Here is a 19,687-nt window from a genome sequence, read left to right on the forward strand (position 1 = left end):
AATGGATGGAGAGTCCCCACAAGATATGAATATGTGCACATGCATGTGTGTGTGTGTGTGTGTGTGTGTGTATCCGTACCTCTGCATGATGTGCTACAAGGTGCAAGTAGGCAAAAAAAATACCCTTCAAACACATTTGTCTGCAATTTTGAGTCCTTTTTTTTGCAAGAGCGATCATGAGATGCCGTTTTAGGCGCGAAGGTGAGAGTATGCAGACACATGCACTCCTGAGGCAGGTGTGTCTTATGTTTGACGGTAGGTGTGTGTTGTGTGTGTGTGTGTGTGTGTGTGTGTGTGTGTGTGTGCGCCTGTATGCCTCTAACCACAGCCCGAACCCTGCAGACAGAGGTCACGGGGTCACGTTAACACAAAACAGAGAGTAGCAGACATAACACAGATGCTGATCCGTGGCGGGGCCCCCTATGCCCCTAGACCCCGCCTCTCCCCCAGACCCCACCTTCCCCCTCCTCGATTAACAGCCGTGCCGGAAACACGCCAGCTTAGCTTCAGTCGTCCCCCATGATTACCTCTCCTTTTCAGCTTTCGAAGGTGACCCGGCCTTTTCGTCACTGCAGCTGCAATTAACCTTAGCAGACCTGCACCCCCCCCCCGACCCCCCCAAACGTCAAAGCCCAGGAAGCGGAGCACCTGGTTCTCCCCTCAGCAGATTAGCCACTGTCTTCCTGGCCCCGTGCTGCCATGCAGGTGCGCCGCGGGAATTTGCCACAGTGTCTGGGGCCCATCGGCCACACCCTGCTACACACACACACACACTCACACACACTCTGCACAGCTCCAAGCAACCAGGGAGTGGAGCCGATGAGTGCGCTACCCCTCAAGGTTACAGAGGACCAGAAGCACCAGAAGTTTAGTGAATGGGGCTAAAAAAGAAAATGTCAGCTTAGGAAACAGAAAAACGCAATGGGAACCAGTCACAACGGACTGGCAAGGTCTGCTTCAGCGTGTGTGGCTGCGGCGTGAGAGAAACACAGAGCCTGGCCATTCAAGACTCGGTCCTCATCAGGCCACACGTCTCCCAACTACCTCACTTCCTGCTCGTACCTCACTTCCTGCTCTCCTGAAAGAAGAAGAAAGTAACCTAGGTGAAGAGTATGGGACTATTGACGCGTGTGAGAGTGTGCCTCACGCAGTGAGCGAGGACTAACTGGCTACACACACAAGTGTTTGAAGTGTCATCTCCATTGCGTGTTTCGGCTGTTTGGGTTAGGGGAGGGGCTGGGGGGGTGGTTATTCTCATTTCCAACCCAACTGACTGACCTTTATACTCGAAACCACGGTGACCTCCCCCCTGCTCCACCACCCTGCCCTTCGACTTTATCTCGGCTGTCCACACCTTGAATGCCGGCCGCTTTGTCTATCTATAGACTTTGACCTCTCCTTGCTCAGCGGACAGCAAGCGGTCGTGCCGCCCTTCGGGGAGACAGCGGGGAAGGACGCCGAGGGATTTATGAGTTATGCAGATGACCAGGCAAGGTTGGCAGCACAGATAAGCTCCGGTGAACTTCCACCCCTTTCTGTTGCTCACACACGCACAGACGTACCCTGGCCCCTTTTTACGACCTCACTTCCTGCCGGCCTTGTCCCGCTGGCCGCAGGTTTGCCTCGTGAAGAGGCAGCTTACGGCACTTGTGGAGGACAGAGCCTTCCCACGTGACGTTTATCGGCTCGCGAAGTCGTTAGCTTGGTTAAACGGGATGCTGTGGAGGTCCTGAAGCACTAAGTGTGCCCCCCACCTGCCCGATAAAATGTTTTTAAATGCTGAAGAGAGCTACTCCCCCAAAAGTGCTCACCTGGGATCAATTAATTTGTTTATTAAAGTGCTTAGATTTAATACACCTTCCTACACTTTCTTTTTCTTTTTTATCACCAGCTGTGATTAATCATCCTACACTAATCCAATCATTAAACCCAAAGGACCCCTCCTGATATCTATTTCTTGCCCTGCTGCTGAGGAAAGAGCAAAGCAAATCTTTCCAACTAGACAGCTGAGTTTGGTCACTCTAGACAGTTCCTGGGGTCCTTTAATCATATGTCTATGCCTCATGACATTTCAGGACTATGCATGTCATGTGCTCACTGGCATCCAATGAGAAGAGACCTACCTCTCGACATCACTTCCTGCGATTGATATAGTGTACAAGCCCACAGTGACATTTAGGGAGTTTTCTACCGCAGCCAGTGGCATCCTGCCCCAAACATTGAGGGCACCTTTTTGCACGTACCCAGCCATTAATTACCTCACCGAAGTGCTCATTTACACCGTAAATTGACCTCACCAGGTGCTGCACAGGTGCTAATGTATATTTGAAAAAGGGCCTTCAGGATTCCAGACCTCAAGAACCCAGGCTGGGTACGCGTGGTCATCAGATTCAGAGTTCCCGCTGGAGTCGTCAGCGATGACTGCTGACACAGCTCGTGCGACACACCTCTGGGCCTGTTACTGGAGCCAGCGCTCTGGGCCATGGGGAATCACACAGCTGATATGTGGGGGTGGGAGGGGGGGGGGTAATTCTGAGTCTCTAAGCATAGTGGCAAAGTAACCTGGCACTAAATAAGGCACCTACAAAATATACAATTCTATTATTATTCTACTTTCATTTTATAATATTGCTCCATCCATCCATCTTCTGTAACTGCTTATCCAGTGCAAAGTCGGAGTGAGGAGCCCAGGCATCTTAGGGACACGAGGCAGGGGACGCGTTGAATAGGACGCTGCTCACTCACACATTATCACATACTGCAAGCAATTTAGGGTCACTCATCCATCTAACTACAGATTTTCTGGACCCTATGAGGAAACTGGACAACCCGGAAGAACATCACACAAAGCGAAGGAGAACTTGCATTCCTCACGCACACACAGAGTTGGGGGGTTAGAATTTAAACCCCCAACTCTGGAGATGAGAGCCTGCAGCGCTAGCCAGTTAGCTACTGTGCTGCTTCTCACTCAGCTCTTCCATCTTCTATACACACTTTTCTTAGGCCCACGGAGGTCCAGAGGCAGGGAATCTCCCAGGACGAGGTGCCAACCCATTGCAGGAAACAATATTTCTCGCTACTAGTTATTATTTAGTTTGTGCTAATGCCAAAATGACTCAGAACCTAGAGTGTTTATATGAGTGGAGGAATTCAAGGCATGTGAAGCACTTCAGCTCAAGATGGCAGCTGAGCCCCTCCAGGGATGCGAACCAACAACCTTCTGTCCTTTTCCTTAAACGCCTCCTGCCTTTTAATATACAGGATCCATCAAGCCAGCACGACACTCCAGGCCTGAGATTTGGGGATAAATAAAAACTGGAAAAAACTAGAATTTTTACAGAAACCTGAGTATAATATTCTCCAGAGACACAATTCTGGGGGGGGGGGGGGGGGGAATCTATGAAAGTTTATAGGAACAGTGGGTCAAACTAATATAGATTTTTATAATGAGGGCAAAGGTGATACGTTCTCAGATAAATGTTTCTGGAGACGCAGTAAAGCAGAAAAAGCCCAGAACGGCCTGTAGGTTTACTGCGCGATTAATTTATGACGAGACAGGACAGCTCGGGCCGTGCCAGATGCTGCTGGGGAAGAAAACAATGGGTGTGTTCTGAAGGGAACAGGGAGGGAGGGGGGGCGGAACACCCGGGTGCCAGTCGCATGCCACACACGCACGCACTGCCCCCGCAGGCCCGCGCGCCAGGCCGGCTTCATGTTCCCACGGATCGGGTACGGCGATGGTGGGACAGGAAGGAGCACCGCCAGCTCCGCCGCCGCGGGGCGATCGAGACGAGCCCAAGCCTCGGGGCAAAACAGACACAGATGGGCAGAGAGCAAGCAATGGGCGAGGTCGGGGGTGACATCAGGGCGTACGGTAAAGGTGGCATTCGCTGCAACCGCATCGAACCAGGAACCGGTGGAATGTGGGACATCATGATGAGGCAAAGACAGGCACCGCCCCCCACCTGAGGCAAAACATACCCCCTCCATTCTCCATGACCTGAGCCTCAATGTCTCACACACACACACACACACGCACCAAACATCCTACAGTGACATCCAGCAACCCAGTTCACCAGTAGACACAAAGGAGTCGCCAGTCACAAGATATACTTTAAATTTTTTATTAATTGTTTTTTTTTTCTCCTCAATAAAGGGACAAAATGGTTGTGTGAACAGGATTATGCAGACACCTGCCAGAGAACACAGACAGTGGCATTCTCAACAGAACAGAACAGAACAGAGACCGGAAACATGTACAACGAAAAGCTAGGTCAGCCGTGACCTTTGGCCGTTCTTTTAAAAAATAAAAACTAAACAAAAACAAAACCCAAAAAAAAAAAAAATAATAAAAAAAAATATATGCGCCTCTGTTTTGAACAGAGCACATAAGTAGTAATAAATAGTGACTCCCATTGTAAAAGATACGTTCAAGTTCAGTTTACAACAAACAGCTTCCAGAACAGGAATAGAAAAGGCAGATAACAAAATATTCCACATTGCCATTTACAAAAAGTATCAACTCAAGTGGGCTTCCCCATTATTTCCGTTACATTGTTTTTAAATATGCTTTGCATATGAAATTCTTCCCGATCTAAATATAAAGCACCATTTAGTATTTGGCAATGAAAAGAAAAAAAAACCTGCAAAAACATTGATTTTTTTTTTTTTCTAAATTCATTTATTTTTTAATTTTTTTTTCCCGTAATCGTTTACTGCATATGACGTTTCTGATGCTGGAATGTAGTCACGTGGGTGGCGGAGGAACACACTACGGGACGACCCGACATCGGCTTGCGTTACTGCGTACTGACTGGCGGCAGCGGACGAATTTAATAAAATAAAATTAAAAAAAGAGATATGTACAGCCACCTGTTAGCGCTACTGTGGACATTCAGAAAGGACTTCTGGGGGGGGCGGGGGTCCATCTCATGGCCCCTAATCTGTACAATACCACAGCTTAATTTTTTTTTTTCATTTCTGTTTGTTTTATTTTAACATACAAATAATTTGCACTATATTATCCTGCCAAATTAAAAAAATATACCGTGGCAGCTTGTTTTTTTCCACTACCAAAAAAAGGTACGTCGATACCTTTTTAAGAGAACAAGCAACAGTTAAAAATACGAGCCTCAATATAAATACTATAGTCCCTACACTAGGTGAACATTTAATTCAAATACCATTCTAGAAATACAGAAAAAGTATACCATAAATGTATTTTAGCATAGGAATCGACATGAGTGTGCATTTTCCTATATTCTCTATTATATATTTATAGATAATCTTAAACCTTTCCCCAATGCAAGTTTTGTCAACCTGAAGAGCTGTGAACAGCCAAAGCAAAAAAAAAAAAAAAAACTCAGATTTTTTAAATTTTATACATACTGTGATCAAGTCCTGAACAACACTAAGAGAGGAAAGAGAAACGACGACAAACTTAAAATACTGTTTCCCCTAAAGATAACGAAGTGTCATTGTCGTTTTTAAAAAAAAAAGTCAATTTTTAATATTTATACTTTAAAAAATGTACAAAAAATTCTTGCAGTTTAAGCAGCAAGTTTTGTTCATTCTCTTTTTTGTCCTCGAGCAGGGAAGTCTTTGCCCAATCACAGCCACGATAGCAAACCGCTCGGCATTCTGGGAAGTTAGGGCTGGCAAACTGATTTCATCCCGTCTACGCTAAACGATGTGTCCATCAGTTCAGCTACATGTTTTTATTCTTTCCCCTTAAGCACATACCTGTAAACTGGGAAAACGGAACAGTGCACTTTTTCGTACAATAATTTTATACTCAACCACCGTAGCGCCGATTAGGGAACCAGGTACGGCCTACGGTTGAGTGCCAAGTGCTATGTCAACATTGACTGGGGCGGATGCTGTAGATGAACCGTGAAAACAGGTTTTGTTTTATTTCGACGAAAAGAACATACACAGTGTATGATTTTTTAAAAATCTTGTACTTTCTTTATTTCATCGGCCTGTTCTTTGAAGAATTCAGATATGGGTGCTTTTATGAATGATGAGTTGAAAGGTTCGATCTTCAGGCAATTCATTGTTAATCATCAGTGGTGGATCTTTTCAAAATAAATTATTAAAAAAAAAAAAAGCGTCTGAATGATGCCATAGATGGAACGAGGAGATCCCTGCCACCTCTCCCTGATATTCCCATCACTCCCAATCAATTTCAATCGAGCTCGTCAGAACGAAATTGCCCTGGAGGACTTTAGGTGCCCCGGTCATTAACGCAGCTCCTGTCGAATGCGGAGGAGGTCGGGCGTCATCACGTTTCTGCTGCGAAGCGAGGGACATCTTCACAGCGTCTACGCTTAAAAAAACGACGGGAGGATTATGGATCAGCAATCAGTGCCACCAGACCAAAAAAGAAGAAAAAAAATAAAATAGAGGTTTAACCTCACACAATACATCATGTACCGTGCAAGTACAACAGTCATTATAGGTACATTATAGGTAGCTAAATGATGATTAACTAGAGATTTTCTTCGTTTCGCAATTCGGTTTTTTTTTCTTAAGTCACAGTTGACTCTAGCAGTAAGGTACTTGATGCAAGGACCATAGAATTTCTTCTAAGAAATGGTATTAAATCAATGCAGTTGGAAGATCCAAGGCACTACATCTTTTTGTTTTACCAAATGATAATACAAATTTAGATAACTTGCTGTTTTTTTTTTTCCTCACAAAATTGCAAGGCCGTCACTGCTAAATTTTAACGATCGATACGTTTAAGCCAATTGATATTTTCCAACCCTGTAAGGACACGAAATCTTTTTTAAAGATCGGTTCAAGTGTGCCTCCCAGCCTTACCCAGAGGGTTAGGCAAAAGACTGCTTTTCCTCCGTGTTACAAAACAAAACTGTACATGATATGTATAACAGACTGGATGCAGCATGGTCACCTTGTTTTCAGGACGTTTTTGTCGTTTTTTTTTCTTCCTTTTTTTTTTTTAAATAAAGCATAACGAGAAAACAGCGATACATTTACTCAACAACTAACCAACCAGGGACAATTTCTCTTTAAAAATTAGCCAAAAACATACCATGCATGCTGTTTAATTTTTTTTTAAAAAAAGGAGGGGGAGGAGGAGAAGAAAGGAGGGAAAAAAACAGAAGCACGTAAATTATTGCACAAGAGAAAGGCTCCTAGTTTGCGTCAATGCAATAGTATTGCCCGGCTAAAGATCATGCATTCGACGGTGAACAGGCGGGGTGTACCGGCTCCAAGGATGTCTTAGTTCTCCACAGGACAAGTATGACAGGGGGAAATCTACAGGGGGGAGCGGTTTTTTTTGTGGGCAGATCGCTTCCTCTGCTCTCACCTACTCAGTCTTGATGTCATTACTCAAGGCCCGATCACTGTGCCATTTTTTCATGTGTTTTTCCAGAGTGCTGTACACGCTAAAAGGCATCTTACAGATTTCACATTTGTACACGTCCTTGCCCACCTGCCCATGTGTCTTCATGTGCCGAGTGAGCTTGCTGCTCTGGGCGCAGGCGTAGTTGCACAGCTCGCATTTGTAGGGCCGCTCGCCCGTGTGGCTGCGCCGGTGCACTGTCAGATTGCTGCAGTTCTTGAACACCTTGCCGCAGAACTCGCAGGTGTCACTGCGCCGACCGTCCTTGGAGCTCGGCCTGCCGGGGCCACCCAGGTGCGGCGTGCTGCCACCGCTACCCGTGCCGCTGCGGCCCCCGTCCAGCTCGCCGGGCGGTGTGGAGAAGCGCAGGCTGCCGTTCTCTGAGGAATGCTCTGAGGATGAGGCGAACGGCGATTGTCGGGAGTCTCCGAAGTTCAGGAAGGGGTCCTTGAGCTGGCGAGAGGCGGCATAGCCGGCCAGCCACTGCGAGTACACGTTCTCTGTGTTGGGGATGGTCGGCGTGGGGATGTCAAAGTCCTTCTCCAGCTTGATTCGCTTGGAGAAGGGGCTCAGCGAGCTGGGACTGCCCAGAAGCAGCTTCTTGGAAAGGCCGACAGAGGCCGACTCGCTGGGGGAGGAGCCACGCCCGTTGACGGCCGCGCCGCAGCCCTCATCCACACGGTCGGACTCCAGCGCCGAGTCGTCGTCGCACATATCGCGGTGCGTCTCGCCGTCAGAGCCCAGGGCGCCACGCTTGTGCTGCCGGAAGGCCTCGCTGTAGTGCTGCATGCTGGCCGCCAGCCCCATGCCCTGTATGACCTCCGGCAGCGAGCGTGGGATGCCATCCTCTGCCACCAGCCGCCCACTGCTGTTCTCGTGATGCCGCGCTGCCTCGAGGTTCAGCCCAAAGTGATAGCTATTCCTACCCCCGTCGCTTTCTAGCTCCTCCTCCTCGCCCTCCTCTTCCTCCTCCTCCTCCTCCTCTTCCTCCTCCTCCTCCTCTTCCTCCTCGTCCTCCTCGCCATTCTCGGGCACGAGACCATCGTTCTCGCTCTTGAACTTGGCCACCACCGACTTGAGAGCGCTGCTGGCGCTGCCCACCAGGTCGCTGGTGCCCGGCTCCGGCGAGCTAGTGGAGGAGAGGCCATCATCCGACTTGACGGTGCCAGGCGATGACTTGTGCAGGTGCGTCTTCATGTGGCGCTTCAGCTTGCTGGCCTGCGTGCAGGCGTGGTCGCACAGGTGGCACTTGTAGGGTTTCTCGCCCGTGTGGCTCCGCCGGTGGACAATCAAGTTGCTCTGGAACTTGAAGGCCTTGCCGCAGAACTCGCACGACTTGGTCTTCATGGGCGTGCCCTGCGACTGGGCTGCCGGCTGATTGGGGGTGGACTGTGAGCCGGAAGGGGATTGGCCGGTGGGGAGAGGGGGCGTGGCCATAAAGGGGGGTTTGGCACCCGGTTGAAAAGGCTGCAGCAGCCGTTGCATGGGGCTGGGCCGACCAGGCGACAGGGGCGGCGTGGAAGTGTTGCCAGCTAATTCCCGCAGCCTCCGTGAGAAGTCCATGGCGGGGGGCGGGTCCAGGGGCAGAGGGTTGAGGCGCAGCACCCTGTCGAAGGCACTGTGGTGGTGGGCGGTGGCCAGGGCCAAATCCTCAGCAGTCAGGTGCTCCATGCGCTGGGGGTCCAGGTGGTGGCGCGGTGGCGGGCTAAAGAGGGGCGGAGTCGGCGGGAAGCGGCCCTCGCGCAGGGGCGGGCCTTCGCGCCCCGACACCGAGCCGGGAATGCGCAGCAGGTTGAAGGGGCTGCCTTCGGGCAGGTGCAGGCCGTGCAGCGGCGGCTGCGAGGTGCAGTCGGCGCCCATGGCCGGCGGCACAGCCACGCGCGGTGTCAGCGGGCTGCCGTGCTCGCTCTCCAGGTAGATGCGAAAGCCGTGCGTGTTCTGCGCATGCTGCAGCAGGAACCAGGCGCTGCCAAAGGGATGCTTGCAGGTGGTGCAGGTGTAAGTGCTGGGCTCATCTTTACCTGAGGGCCAGAAGGACAGAGAGAGAGTCAGACCTGAGGCTCCTTTGACAGGGTACACAGTAACATCAGGGGAATTGATTAGTTTGATCTGGGGGTGAAATCAAAAGAGGACCCGTGGCAGCCAAAGGGTGCGTCAATAACAGAGCAGTGAACGCAGCAGGGGGTACAGGCCCTAGCAGAAACTGAAGGGAACACCCCCTCAACCCCCAGCCTTCTGCTGAGTGGCTGGTTTCTATAAGCAAACAGCACAGATCTCCACAATCGCGGCACGACAAAGCATCCCGTTCCACAGAGTTTAAAAACAATAATTGACTTTCGAGGGCACTTTCGCCACGACCTGCGATCTGCTGCACAGTGCATCCGAAATCTCATTAAACGTACGAGATTCTCCCACCAGCTCATTTACAGGATAATAATCCGGCCTGGAAATGAAGCTCTTTAAGGATTAAACAAACTGGCTGTACTACAACAAAGTCTGTTCCATGGTTTTGTTCCGGTAAAATTGAGGCACACACACAGGCACATGTGTGCGAGGGTGTCCCTTCCCCCTGTCCCGCCGGTCCCCATGCCCAGGGATGAGTGGATGTCGCCATGGCGACAGAGACAACCCCTCTGTTGTCACGCGTTCCGTGAGGGACAGGTTTGGCCAGGAACTCCAAATGCTAATTGCGCCATGCAATTAAAAAACAGGTAAACAAAAAGGCACTTTTAAAGAGCAGCATCCCATAAAGGCACGTATGGTGTGTTTCATTGAAAATCCGGAGAAAACATTTATTTTTATGCAAACAGAGATGGAACAAATGTCATTCTTTCCCTGCATATTTATATGATTATTCAAATGGGCCAGTAAGTGGGGGGGGGGGGGTGTTTTTCTCAGCGACAAAGTATACGTTGACAGTTTGGTTCCATTTAATGAAGTCTGATGCAGACAAAGTCAAAACAAGAAAATAAAAATGCAAAGAGAGGCAGCGATCTGCCGCGATGGCCAGTGAAGGCCCTGGACGCGGAGGAGATAATTAGACCGGTTAGTTGTTAAAGCGGCAGCCTTTGAGAGCAAGTGCTGGGAGCCACATTACTCAGGGAGGTAAACACCTGGCTGAAGGAGAGATGAGGGACCTAGGGAGAATGGTGGGGGCGGGCGGGGGAGGGGGGGTCACGGGTGTAGAGACTCCTGGGGATAGTTGGAGGGACACTTTGTACCTTTTCCATAGAGACAAAGAGAGACGTTGGGGGGGGCTGCTTGTTCCTACACACAAAACATCAGCGTCATGTGACCAAATCTCGACACAGAAAGCAAATAGTCCAGTATGTAAATAATCACGTAACAAAAGTAAGATACATTAAAAAGAAAAAATAATGACACAAAACCACAGCAGGTCTATGCCAGGCTAAGGGGGTCAGTCCAGGAGCAGGGGAAACGGTACATGGGCGTGGCGGGACCCCCCACACACACACACACACACACACACACACACACACACACACGCACACACAGCTGCCTCTCCGCAGCCCTGCCGAGAAATTCAAATATTCAAATCAGGGCCGTAGAGAACTTTGCTGGTGGGGGCAGACAGGGGGGCCGTCTCTAGCCGGGAAATTATGGATCATTACAATCGGCAAATGACAGTTAATTGTCGCCACCTGCATGGGGTTTAACCTGCCGTACGTTTTACCTATTATCATGCAGAGGGTATTTCTCCGACATGCTCGCTGTAGCGGCTTGTCAAATGCCGTCGCTTCCGGTACAGCATCTTGAGGGGGGATGGCGAGACAGATGACCTGTCTGTGGCTCCGCCCCCCCGGCTGCCATGGTGGGCGGGCCTGTTAGCACAGTCTATAATAAGTAAAACCGGCTTTTTTGATTATGCAGGGGAGACGCAATCCTGTCTTCCAGGGGGGTGCGGGGGTGCGGGGAGGTCATTCGACGTTGACAAACAGTCTCGGCGGTAACTGGCGGACTAGTGAGGGTCAAGGAATTTTCGGAGGTTCGCCGGGATCTGCGGGCAGGAGCGACAGCCACGGCTGGCACATCTCATCCGGAACATGGAGACACGCGGCGAGATTCCTGCTGACAGGAACGCCGCAATCCACTCGGATGACACGACTTGGGGAGATGGAGACAGGAGCCCCAATAATCTGCCTTGAGGCTCGGGAGATTTAGGGGAGTGAATCTGATGGGGGGGGGGGGGAGCGGGGGGGCGTGAAAGCACACTCCTGCCAAACTGGGCCTGTTCATTCTTATTTGATTTTTTTCCCACTCTCTGCAGAGACAGGGATTCGGAGTTTTCCCAGTCTGCGGACATCGGAACGCTGTCCAGGAGGCAACAGCTTTTTGATACGTGTGAGACAGGAACCCCCCCCCCCCCTCCTCCATCCCTTCTATCTGGGTTCCATGGAGACAGAACCACAGGAAAGACAGTCCGGGAGGAGGTCCAGCAGGCAGATAACCTCGACTTTGACGCATTAAGGGAGCCGGCATGCCCCCGCTCCCCCCGCGATTTTACAGATCTCCGGTTAATTACAGAGGTGCCGCTGGTCACCGCCGACGAGGTGCCGGCGGGTGGCTTATGGCGGGACAAGAAAAAGGAGGAGCTGGAAGCTGTCAGCCCTGCTTAGCACGTCGCTGCCCCGCGGCTCGCAGTCATGTGCACGCCTGTTTCCCGCCAACGCACAAAAGCCTGGTGCAGGACACGTCCAGCCTTCCTACAGGCAAAGGGACGCTTCCTTCGGGTGCCACATTCTGGATGGTGGCAATGGCCTCACTGATCTGGCACACGGTGACACAGAACAAGGCCAGAATGGCGCCCCCTGCAGCCTCATGTGTGAACTGCTTCCGCCGTCCTCAACCTGACCCCCTCCTGAAGCCTCATCTTGTGGTGTGAGGTTTTGAGGCCTGTCTGTTCTAGTCTAACTCATATTCATGCCTTTCATCTAAAAAAATGACACTCTACAGTTAATAGGATACTGATAAACCATAACTGTGGCAAAAGGATTGACCTTTAAATTTATAGTCTTAATACTGCTACCCCCGGCTCTCTGTGCTCTGAGTTCTTCCTACGTTTCTGTGGCTTTCCCTCTCCTTCCTCCCACCGTCGGAAAACATGCATTTAGGTGAACCGGCATCTGTAAATTGCCCATAGAGTGCATCTGCGTGTGTGAACGAGTGAGTGTGTGGCTTGTGATGGACTGGCATCCCATCCTGGGTGTTCCCCTGCCTGGTGCCCTCTGCTGCCTGGGACAACCTCCTTACCGCAAGTCTGTAATGGATAAGTGGTTACGGAAGAGGGACTGATGGATTAAAGACAGGAGACGAAAAGGGAGAGTGATTGTGTGTGAGAGGAGAAGTAGTTTGTGTGTGTGTGTGTGTGTTGGAGCTTTAGAAACAATTGCTGTACAAACGCGTGACAGGTCAGGACAGACAAAGGCAGTCTGAGAAATGATCTGATGCAGAAAAGAGCTACTTATTTTTTAAAATAATTGGTACTTTTATCATTACTAAACCCTGCTTAGCGCCGCAGGGGACTGCCCTCAGTCCAAAGCCCGTGTGACCGACTCAGAGCCAGAACCAGTCTAGAGCAACCCGATCACTCAAACAGAAGCCTGACCTCGCCTAATAACTAAACACTGACAAACCGGCCGGGCCGATAACCACACGTGACACACCAGGGATATTCCCATAACTAGGCCAGGTCCAGGGCGGACCGGCAGTGATCCGTGGATGATGGAAGCTTCCGGAAGATGTTCAGTTTGCTTTTCCCGTTACCTCTTGTTTGGCAAGTGAAGAGAAAATCGCCGAGGGCATTTCGTGGTGGAGGGGACGACCTGACGCCGAAGTACAGCCACAGCACCCATCGGCTAATGGTCCTAGACGGGGTGGGAGTGCCCCAGTGGACCGAGGGCCCCCCCCACAGTGAAACGGGGCCAGGATAGTCAGTCGGTTGTGTCGCTGCAGCTGTAGTTGGCATCTATTCTGAACGTGCAAAGCAGGACCACACAATAAGATCCATATTCAGAGGGGAAAGAGCGAAAGGGAGTTAGCTGGGCGTGGGTTGGACTGAATTTGGGGGCATAGGGGCCCCCCAAAAAAAATTGGGGGGGCCCACAAGTCAGGGTCCTGGATTACAGCTCTGGTTAGTCCATGCTTAAGTCCAGCCTCAGACAGAGCTCCCTGAATAATCCACCAGCCTTCGTTTGAAATCAGTCCCCAAAGAGCCAGAATGAACAGGCTGTTATTAAATGTGCCATTGAGTTACACCTATATGTAATGCAGTATAACGCAGTGTCCCTCAAACCGGCCCTCAGAGACCCCCAGACGCTCCACGTCTTTGCTTCCTCCCAACCCTCAGGGAATTGAGAGGGAGCAAAAACGTGGGCCGTCTGGGGGTCCCCGAGGACCGGATTGAGAAAGGAGTAGAACGTGCCTCCCAGCGTGCGGTGGTCAGTCTCACTTTGAAAAATCACCCCACCCTAAAAATAAAAACAGCCACCGTGATCAGGATGCTGGGGAGGTTGTATTTATAACCTGCCTGTTCCATAAGTTGTCAATGCAGAAGTAGGCCAGCCTGTGTGTGTGTGTGTGTGTGTGTGTGTGTGTGTGTGTGAAACTCTGCCAGCGGAGTCATGTGACCCGGGAGAGCCTTCATGACCTTTGACCTCGGCCATGTCCTGTCATCGCCAAGTATACATGCGGTCACATGTCTAAGCGGGGGCCACGCATAGCGCCCAGCTCCGGACATTTGCTGAGGGGAAAGGTCACCCCTCATGGTTGGTGTGTTAGCAGGAACGCTTTTAGACGGGCAATTTTTTTTAACCCCAATCCCAGACGGCACGACACAGAACCTCATGTCCTCGGTGCAGTCCATCAAAAGTGCGGCTGCACAGCAGTGAAAAGAACCAACGTTTGACCTCAACCCATCGCAATTTGCTGAACAGAACCATTGCTGCTCGCATCCCAGCGGAAACAGCTCAAGTCCAACAGTTTTACCAGTGCGCTGTGCCTTTAATAAAAATAAATCAGATCCATCTCACGTACGAGGGAGCAAAGTCAAGCATTCTTTAAAATCGTAACTGGTTCAACGGTCGTCTCTAAACTGAGCGACAAATCAGTACCAGGCCGAGAAAAAAAAAGAAAACGTTCGGGTGGGAATTTTCTTGAAGCTGCAGCGTATGAAGGATAAACGTGGTCGTCCTGGCGATTTTTACGGGGGGGGGGGGGTCGCCGGCCGGAGCGGGAGTCCGCGAGACAGCCCGCCACAGGGACAGATGGTAACTTCAGAGGGACGATCTGGAGCGTGCACCCATGAACAATGGACAAGTGTCACAGGGATTAGGGCTCTGTCTGCTCCCCGGGCCTGTCACTCCCCGCCCAATCTCTCCTACTCCAACAACATGGTCACAGAGCTTCCCTCCACCTCGGGGGACTGTGATCCAGACAAAATTATCTTTGGGTGGGACCCCAGACAGCACAGCACAGGACCCCTAAGCCCACTGAAGACCACATGTCGTCCTCGTCCTGTTTGAACTGGGAGGGGCAGGAGGGAGGGGTGTTCAGGGACAATAACCCCACAGCTCTTGCTCCACAACTGGCAAGGGGGGGGGTGGGCATTTCCGCTTCATCTCATAACTTAATTTTAATAATTTGGTCAGAGCCTCTTAAACTATGTTTATGGTCGTAATTAAACGGCTGGAGGTTTATATGGTCACTGATGCATAGCGTTTACACCGGTCAGGGTGTCCTCACGCAGGAGCACCGCTGAGGAGCTCTCAGCCAGCCCCACGGGCAGTAAAAACCAAACCAGAGCGTATAAAAATGACAAGGAGCAAGGGAGGGGGGGAAGGTTTGGGACCACATCCCAAAGGACCGGCCACGGACCCCTGAGGGGAGTGGTTCGCCAGTAACCATGGGATGCGGGAGAATCACCAAACTTTCAAAAGTAGGTATACAGTTTGCGAGGCACTGAAACTGTTAACTTGACCGGACTACTTCTCAGAATGTTCTGGTAGCCAGAAAGCTACACCGGTACAGACCGGTTAGTGGCCACTTTCTTACACACCCTGCAGGCCGGGAAATCTGAGAGAGGGACTGATGCGCTGAGAGGCCCTGTCCGGCCCCCACCCCCAACACAATCCCAAACTTAGACCGGATCACAGCAGGACGCGGTTCTCTGCCTGCAACTCGTCAGCACCTGACTGACTACGGGTAGCCATTTTAACTGGAGAGCCAGAGCCAGATGCGAGACGCCCCCCCCCCCACCCCCCCCCCATCCCACACTGCCAGCACCTTAAAATCCTGCCCCCCCCGTCTCTCAAAGGCAGCCCGTTGCACCTAAACTGGGGGTACACTATCCTCCCCATCTTCCCTTTAAACATATTGCAATCCCTTTCACACCTGAACATCTGACATCCGAGGGTATATCTGCAGGCCCATCCAGCCGATTTTATTTTCCCTCTGGCGTTTAGACGCTGGCACGGCGTGCTCCGGGACGCAGTACGTGGCCAGCGACAGACACACAAACAAACGTTAAAGAAAGAGGTGTGGACGGATCGAACCTGGGCCAGCCCGCACACAGGAAAACAGAAGGTGTGCAGGGGGGCAGAACCTCCACGCGCCAGCAGCTCCTGCAGCTGTGGGCGACCCGAAACTGCGGCCAGCTAGTAAGGGACACCCAGAGACACACACTCTCGCCCATGCCCACGTTTCACACATCCTCGCCCAAGCGCGGGCAGCGCACCTTCGCACGCACTTTTAACGCGCAAACAAAAGGCGTTCTCGTGGTGCTCTGACAGACAGGCTGAAGTTTACCGAACAAACCAAGCTACTCAAAATCACACCTACAAACCTATCGCACCTGAGTAGCTAACCGAGGCATTTGCGGTTCCTGGCCTCCTAGTTGGCACCTGGCAAAGCGTGGACCCACATGATACCCCCCACCCCCCAGCACCCCACCTTCCAGTCCGGATCGGTGGAGCTTTAGAGAAGCAGGAACTGCAACCCCCTCACTGGCTTTAGGAAGGTGGGAGATTCACTCTTAAGATAACCGACGGGCAGAAAGAAAAGAGGACAGGAAGGAAGGGGAAAAGGGTTTGAGGCTCTCCTTTGCCAGGATGAAACAGCAGCTCTAACAGCGCGAGCTCTTGACACCCCCCCCCCCCTGCCACCAGCCCCCACCCCCCGTCTCTCGCTCTTGCTCCAAACCAACACTGAGAGCTTCCGTGACGGTCAGCCCGCGCTTACCCACCAAAAACAACAAACAAATAGGGCTTTGTTGCTCAAGTGCAATTCAGAACTACAATTTAATTATGTATAAAAAACCTTTTATGGAGATGGTGGTAGTGGCCGGGGAGGGGAGGAGGAGGGGGGGTGCGTGTCTAAGACCCAGTGCTATGATAAACGCTTTCCTCCTGGTTTCACACTGTACCCATGGGGCTTGAGCAGGAAAGGTGCAGGTGCTCTGTGGGGTACGGGCTTTGGTGTAGAGGTGTGGCAGCTGGGGAGGGGGGGTGGGGGTGGCAAAAGAGCATAGCCCCAGAGCGCTGCATTGCACCATTCCCCAAGAAGCCACCCCCGCTAACAGAGAACTTCTCTGATCGATACCTAGGCCTCGTCCCGTGCCCAAGTTGGAAAACATGCCAAAAAAGATGGAAGCAAATGAAAAATCCTCTGATTTTTTCCCGTCTCCAGTTCTGCTGATGTTATACGTGGTTTATCGTGATTCATTACTGCGATACTTCAGCCAAAGAAGGTTATTTACGGTTAACATCTCCTGCATACCCGAAGATATATGGATTCTAACTGGCAAGCACAGACGGATAACAGTCCCAGTCTATTTCCTGGGCAAAGGTCAAGTCCTACAGCGCATAAACAAGGAGATCTATAAGAGGTCTAGCAAGTTATCAACGGTGGTCAACCGGTGAGGAGGAACTTCCCTCCTCTGCTGTGTAAATATCTATTTTTAGCTTGCTACAAGACGTTGTACATGTTGTAGGGTAATTCACATGACGGTTAAAATATATAAAGGGGGCATCATCCCAGCTGCATCTTGACTCTTGAATTGAAAATGAAGACAAAGAATCAAAAGCCGTCCGAACTTCAGAAGTCCAAACTTCGGAAGTCCTAACTTCTCACAGGAAGTCCAAACTTCTCACGGGAAGTCCTAACTGCTCACAGGAAGTCCTAACTTCTCACGGGAAGTCCTAACTTCTCACAGGAAGTCCTAACTGCTCACAGGAAGTCCTAACTTCTCACAGGAAGTCCTAACTTTCAGGCCATGGGCATATCAGCAAGGCGCGGAAAATTCATGGAACGGAACATCATCTTCGTAAGAAAAATTGAGGGCGCCATTCGGCAGGCTAGCGGCTATTGGGAAAAGCACTGGAGAACCACCTCTGCCCAACTTCTCCAAGAGACGTCAAATCATAAAACGCAAGAAACTGGAGAAAATCCCTCAAATGAAATGAGAAAATCTTTCGCCATCTTTCTTCATCTTACTTGCAAGAGCTGACCGAGGTGGAAGCGATGGTGGCCAACTTCTAGTTTGGGAACAAATAAATTAATAAAAGGAAGTTCCAGAAATATTTGCAAACCTCTTGCTGGGTGTGTGAGAGGAGCTCCATTAAGCTTCCTGAGAGCCACCTAATGTAGCTAATGTTCCCATAAAGCAGGAGCCTAAGTGCTATGATGTACATTTACAGCCCGCCCTTCCCAGCACACCGTGGCCACCGGCCCCCCGAAAGCTTCCCTTTGAGGAACAGCCAGCGCCTTTTAGCCGGGCCCGAAACATCGCACGGCCAAATTAGAGCAGGATAGTCATTATCGGTTGGGTTTTTTGTTGTTGTTGTTTCTCCCAAAGCACAACAGGCACGCTAATTACTCTGATCAGAAAGGCAACGCGCTAGTTTTTGAGGCCGCTTAAAGAGGGAGCCTGTTCGGGAAATGCTTTCTACGCCATTAAACCAAGGGATGAGAGTCCATTTCAGGGAACTCCGGCGGGCCGTGGCTGCCGGCCCATTCTGGGTGCCCCGCGCCCTTCTGAGTAAGAAAACAAAAAAAAAATATCACGCCCTGTGGTGGCTATCAAAGTCACTTTTTGGCGTGGTTGTTGAGTGAGCTTTGGAAGGCTAAGCAAAGGACCGGGGACGACCGTTTGAAGCAGACATTAATTAAAAGCAGGTTCCTGCAAAGTCTTCCAGCTGTACCAGTCTCGCCGAGCACTGCTTCTCAGCCAAAGGAGGATTCTGGAGAATTCCAGTTCTTGCTCCAGGCCACTTTCTAGTTTTCTCTGTAATAAACCTTCCACACTCCTCTCCTCCTTCTCTTCTCTGTCACAAAGTACTGCAGGGCCAAGACGAGGGGAATGGGTTATCTAAACAGGAGCCCCACCAAGTGCGGATCTGGGGCTCCTTTCAAGCATGCTCCACCAACCCAGAGCTTCTGTGCTTTCTGACCAAATAATAAAAAAAAGAAGCTTCACTAGCACCCCCCCTGTGTCCCCCCCCCCCCCCCCGCCCCCCCCCCCCCCCCCCCGAGCTGTGACACAAAGCTTTTTAATCCGAATTTGACAGAAAGAGACAACTAGCCTCCAACAGCCTCGTCCGTCAGTTATGAGTACGTGCCCCACAGCTCTCAGAAACACTGAGTCAGGCGATGGACGTGTCTGGAGAAGAAGACGGGTGTAAGAGTCACACTCTCGGGGGGGGACCGCGGCCTCATGTGTGGGGGGTGTTTGGAGTGCTGGAGGATCAGGGTGCGAACCAAACTGAAGAATGGCCCAACAGTAATGATACAATGGTAACGTTGTGACTCTAACCCTAATGCTACGCTAACACAATGGCTACCATGTTCACCTCAGGAGACCGTGAAGCGATTCAAACATGTGGAAGTTTCCAACCTGAGACGGATACTTAGCTGTAAGCACTGCGGTTAATATGTCAGACATGCTGGCCGTGTTCACGGTCTGGGTTTTATGGTCAGCGACAACTGTTATTCAAGGAGCTCCTGCCGGCCAGACTATGACAGGAAGTGTTAATCCGAACAATAAAGCGCGGCAGTGGGGTGGCCAGAGCCTAAACGGGTGAGAGCCACAAGCGATGGATGTGTGGGGTGCTGGGGGGTGGGCGTCACATGTCGCCATGACAATCTGGAATTATATATTCATCATGAGAGGCACATTCCAGGCCCTGAGTCTATTTGCATTAAAAATTCAGGCTGACCCCTGCCTGGTGTGAGCTGACCCAAGGCAATGCCATTAGTGGAAGGAGACGCACGGCCTTCTGGGACACGCCTGATCCAGCCACC

At 51.0% G+C, this 19,687-nt stretch overlaps 1 protein-coding gene across 1 annotated transcript; it reads right to left on the reverse strand.

The window, feature by feature from the left end:
- Positions 1-4,108: 4,108 nt before the first annotated feature.
- Positions 4,109-9,393, reverse strand: LOC125729149 (B-cell lymphoma/leukemia 11A-like; the record flags this gene model as incomplete). Its single annotated transcript, XM_049005654.1, has 2 exons — positions 4,109-6,323; positions 7,463-9,393. Coding segments are annotated over 2 exons (1,940 nt in total), but the record flags the coding sequence as incomplete, so codon positions are not given.
- Between the last annotated feature and the right edge of the window lie 10,294 nt (positions 9,394-19,687).

This window comes from Brienomyrus brachyistius, unplaced genomic scaffold, assembly GCF_023856365.1.
Source record: "Brienomyrus brachyistius isolate T26 unplaced genomic scaffold, BBRACH_0.4 scaffold525, whole genome shotgun sequence".
In the NCBI taxonomy this organism is placed as follows: Eukaryota; Metazoa; Chordata; class Actinopteri; order Osteoglossiformes; family Mormyridae; genus Brienomyrus; species Brienomyrus brachyistius.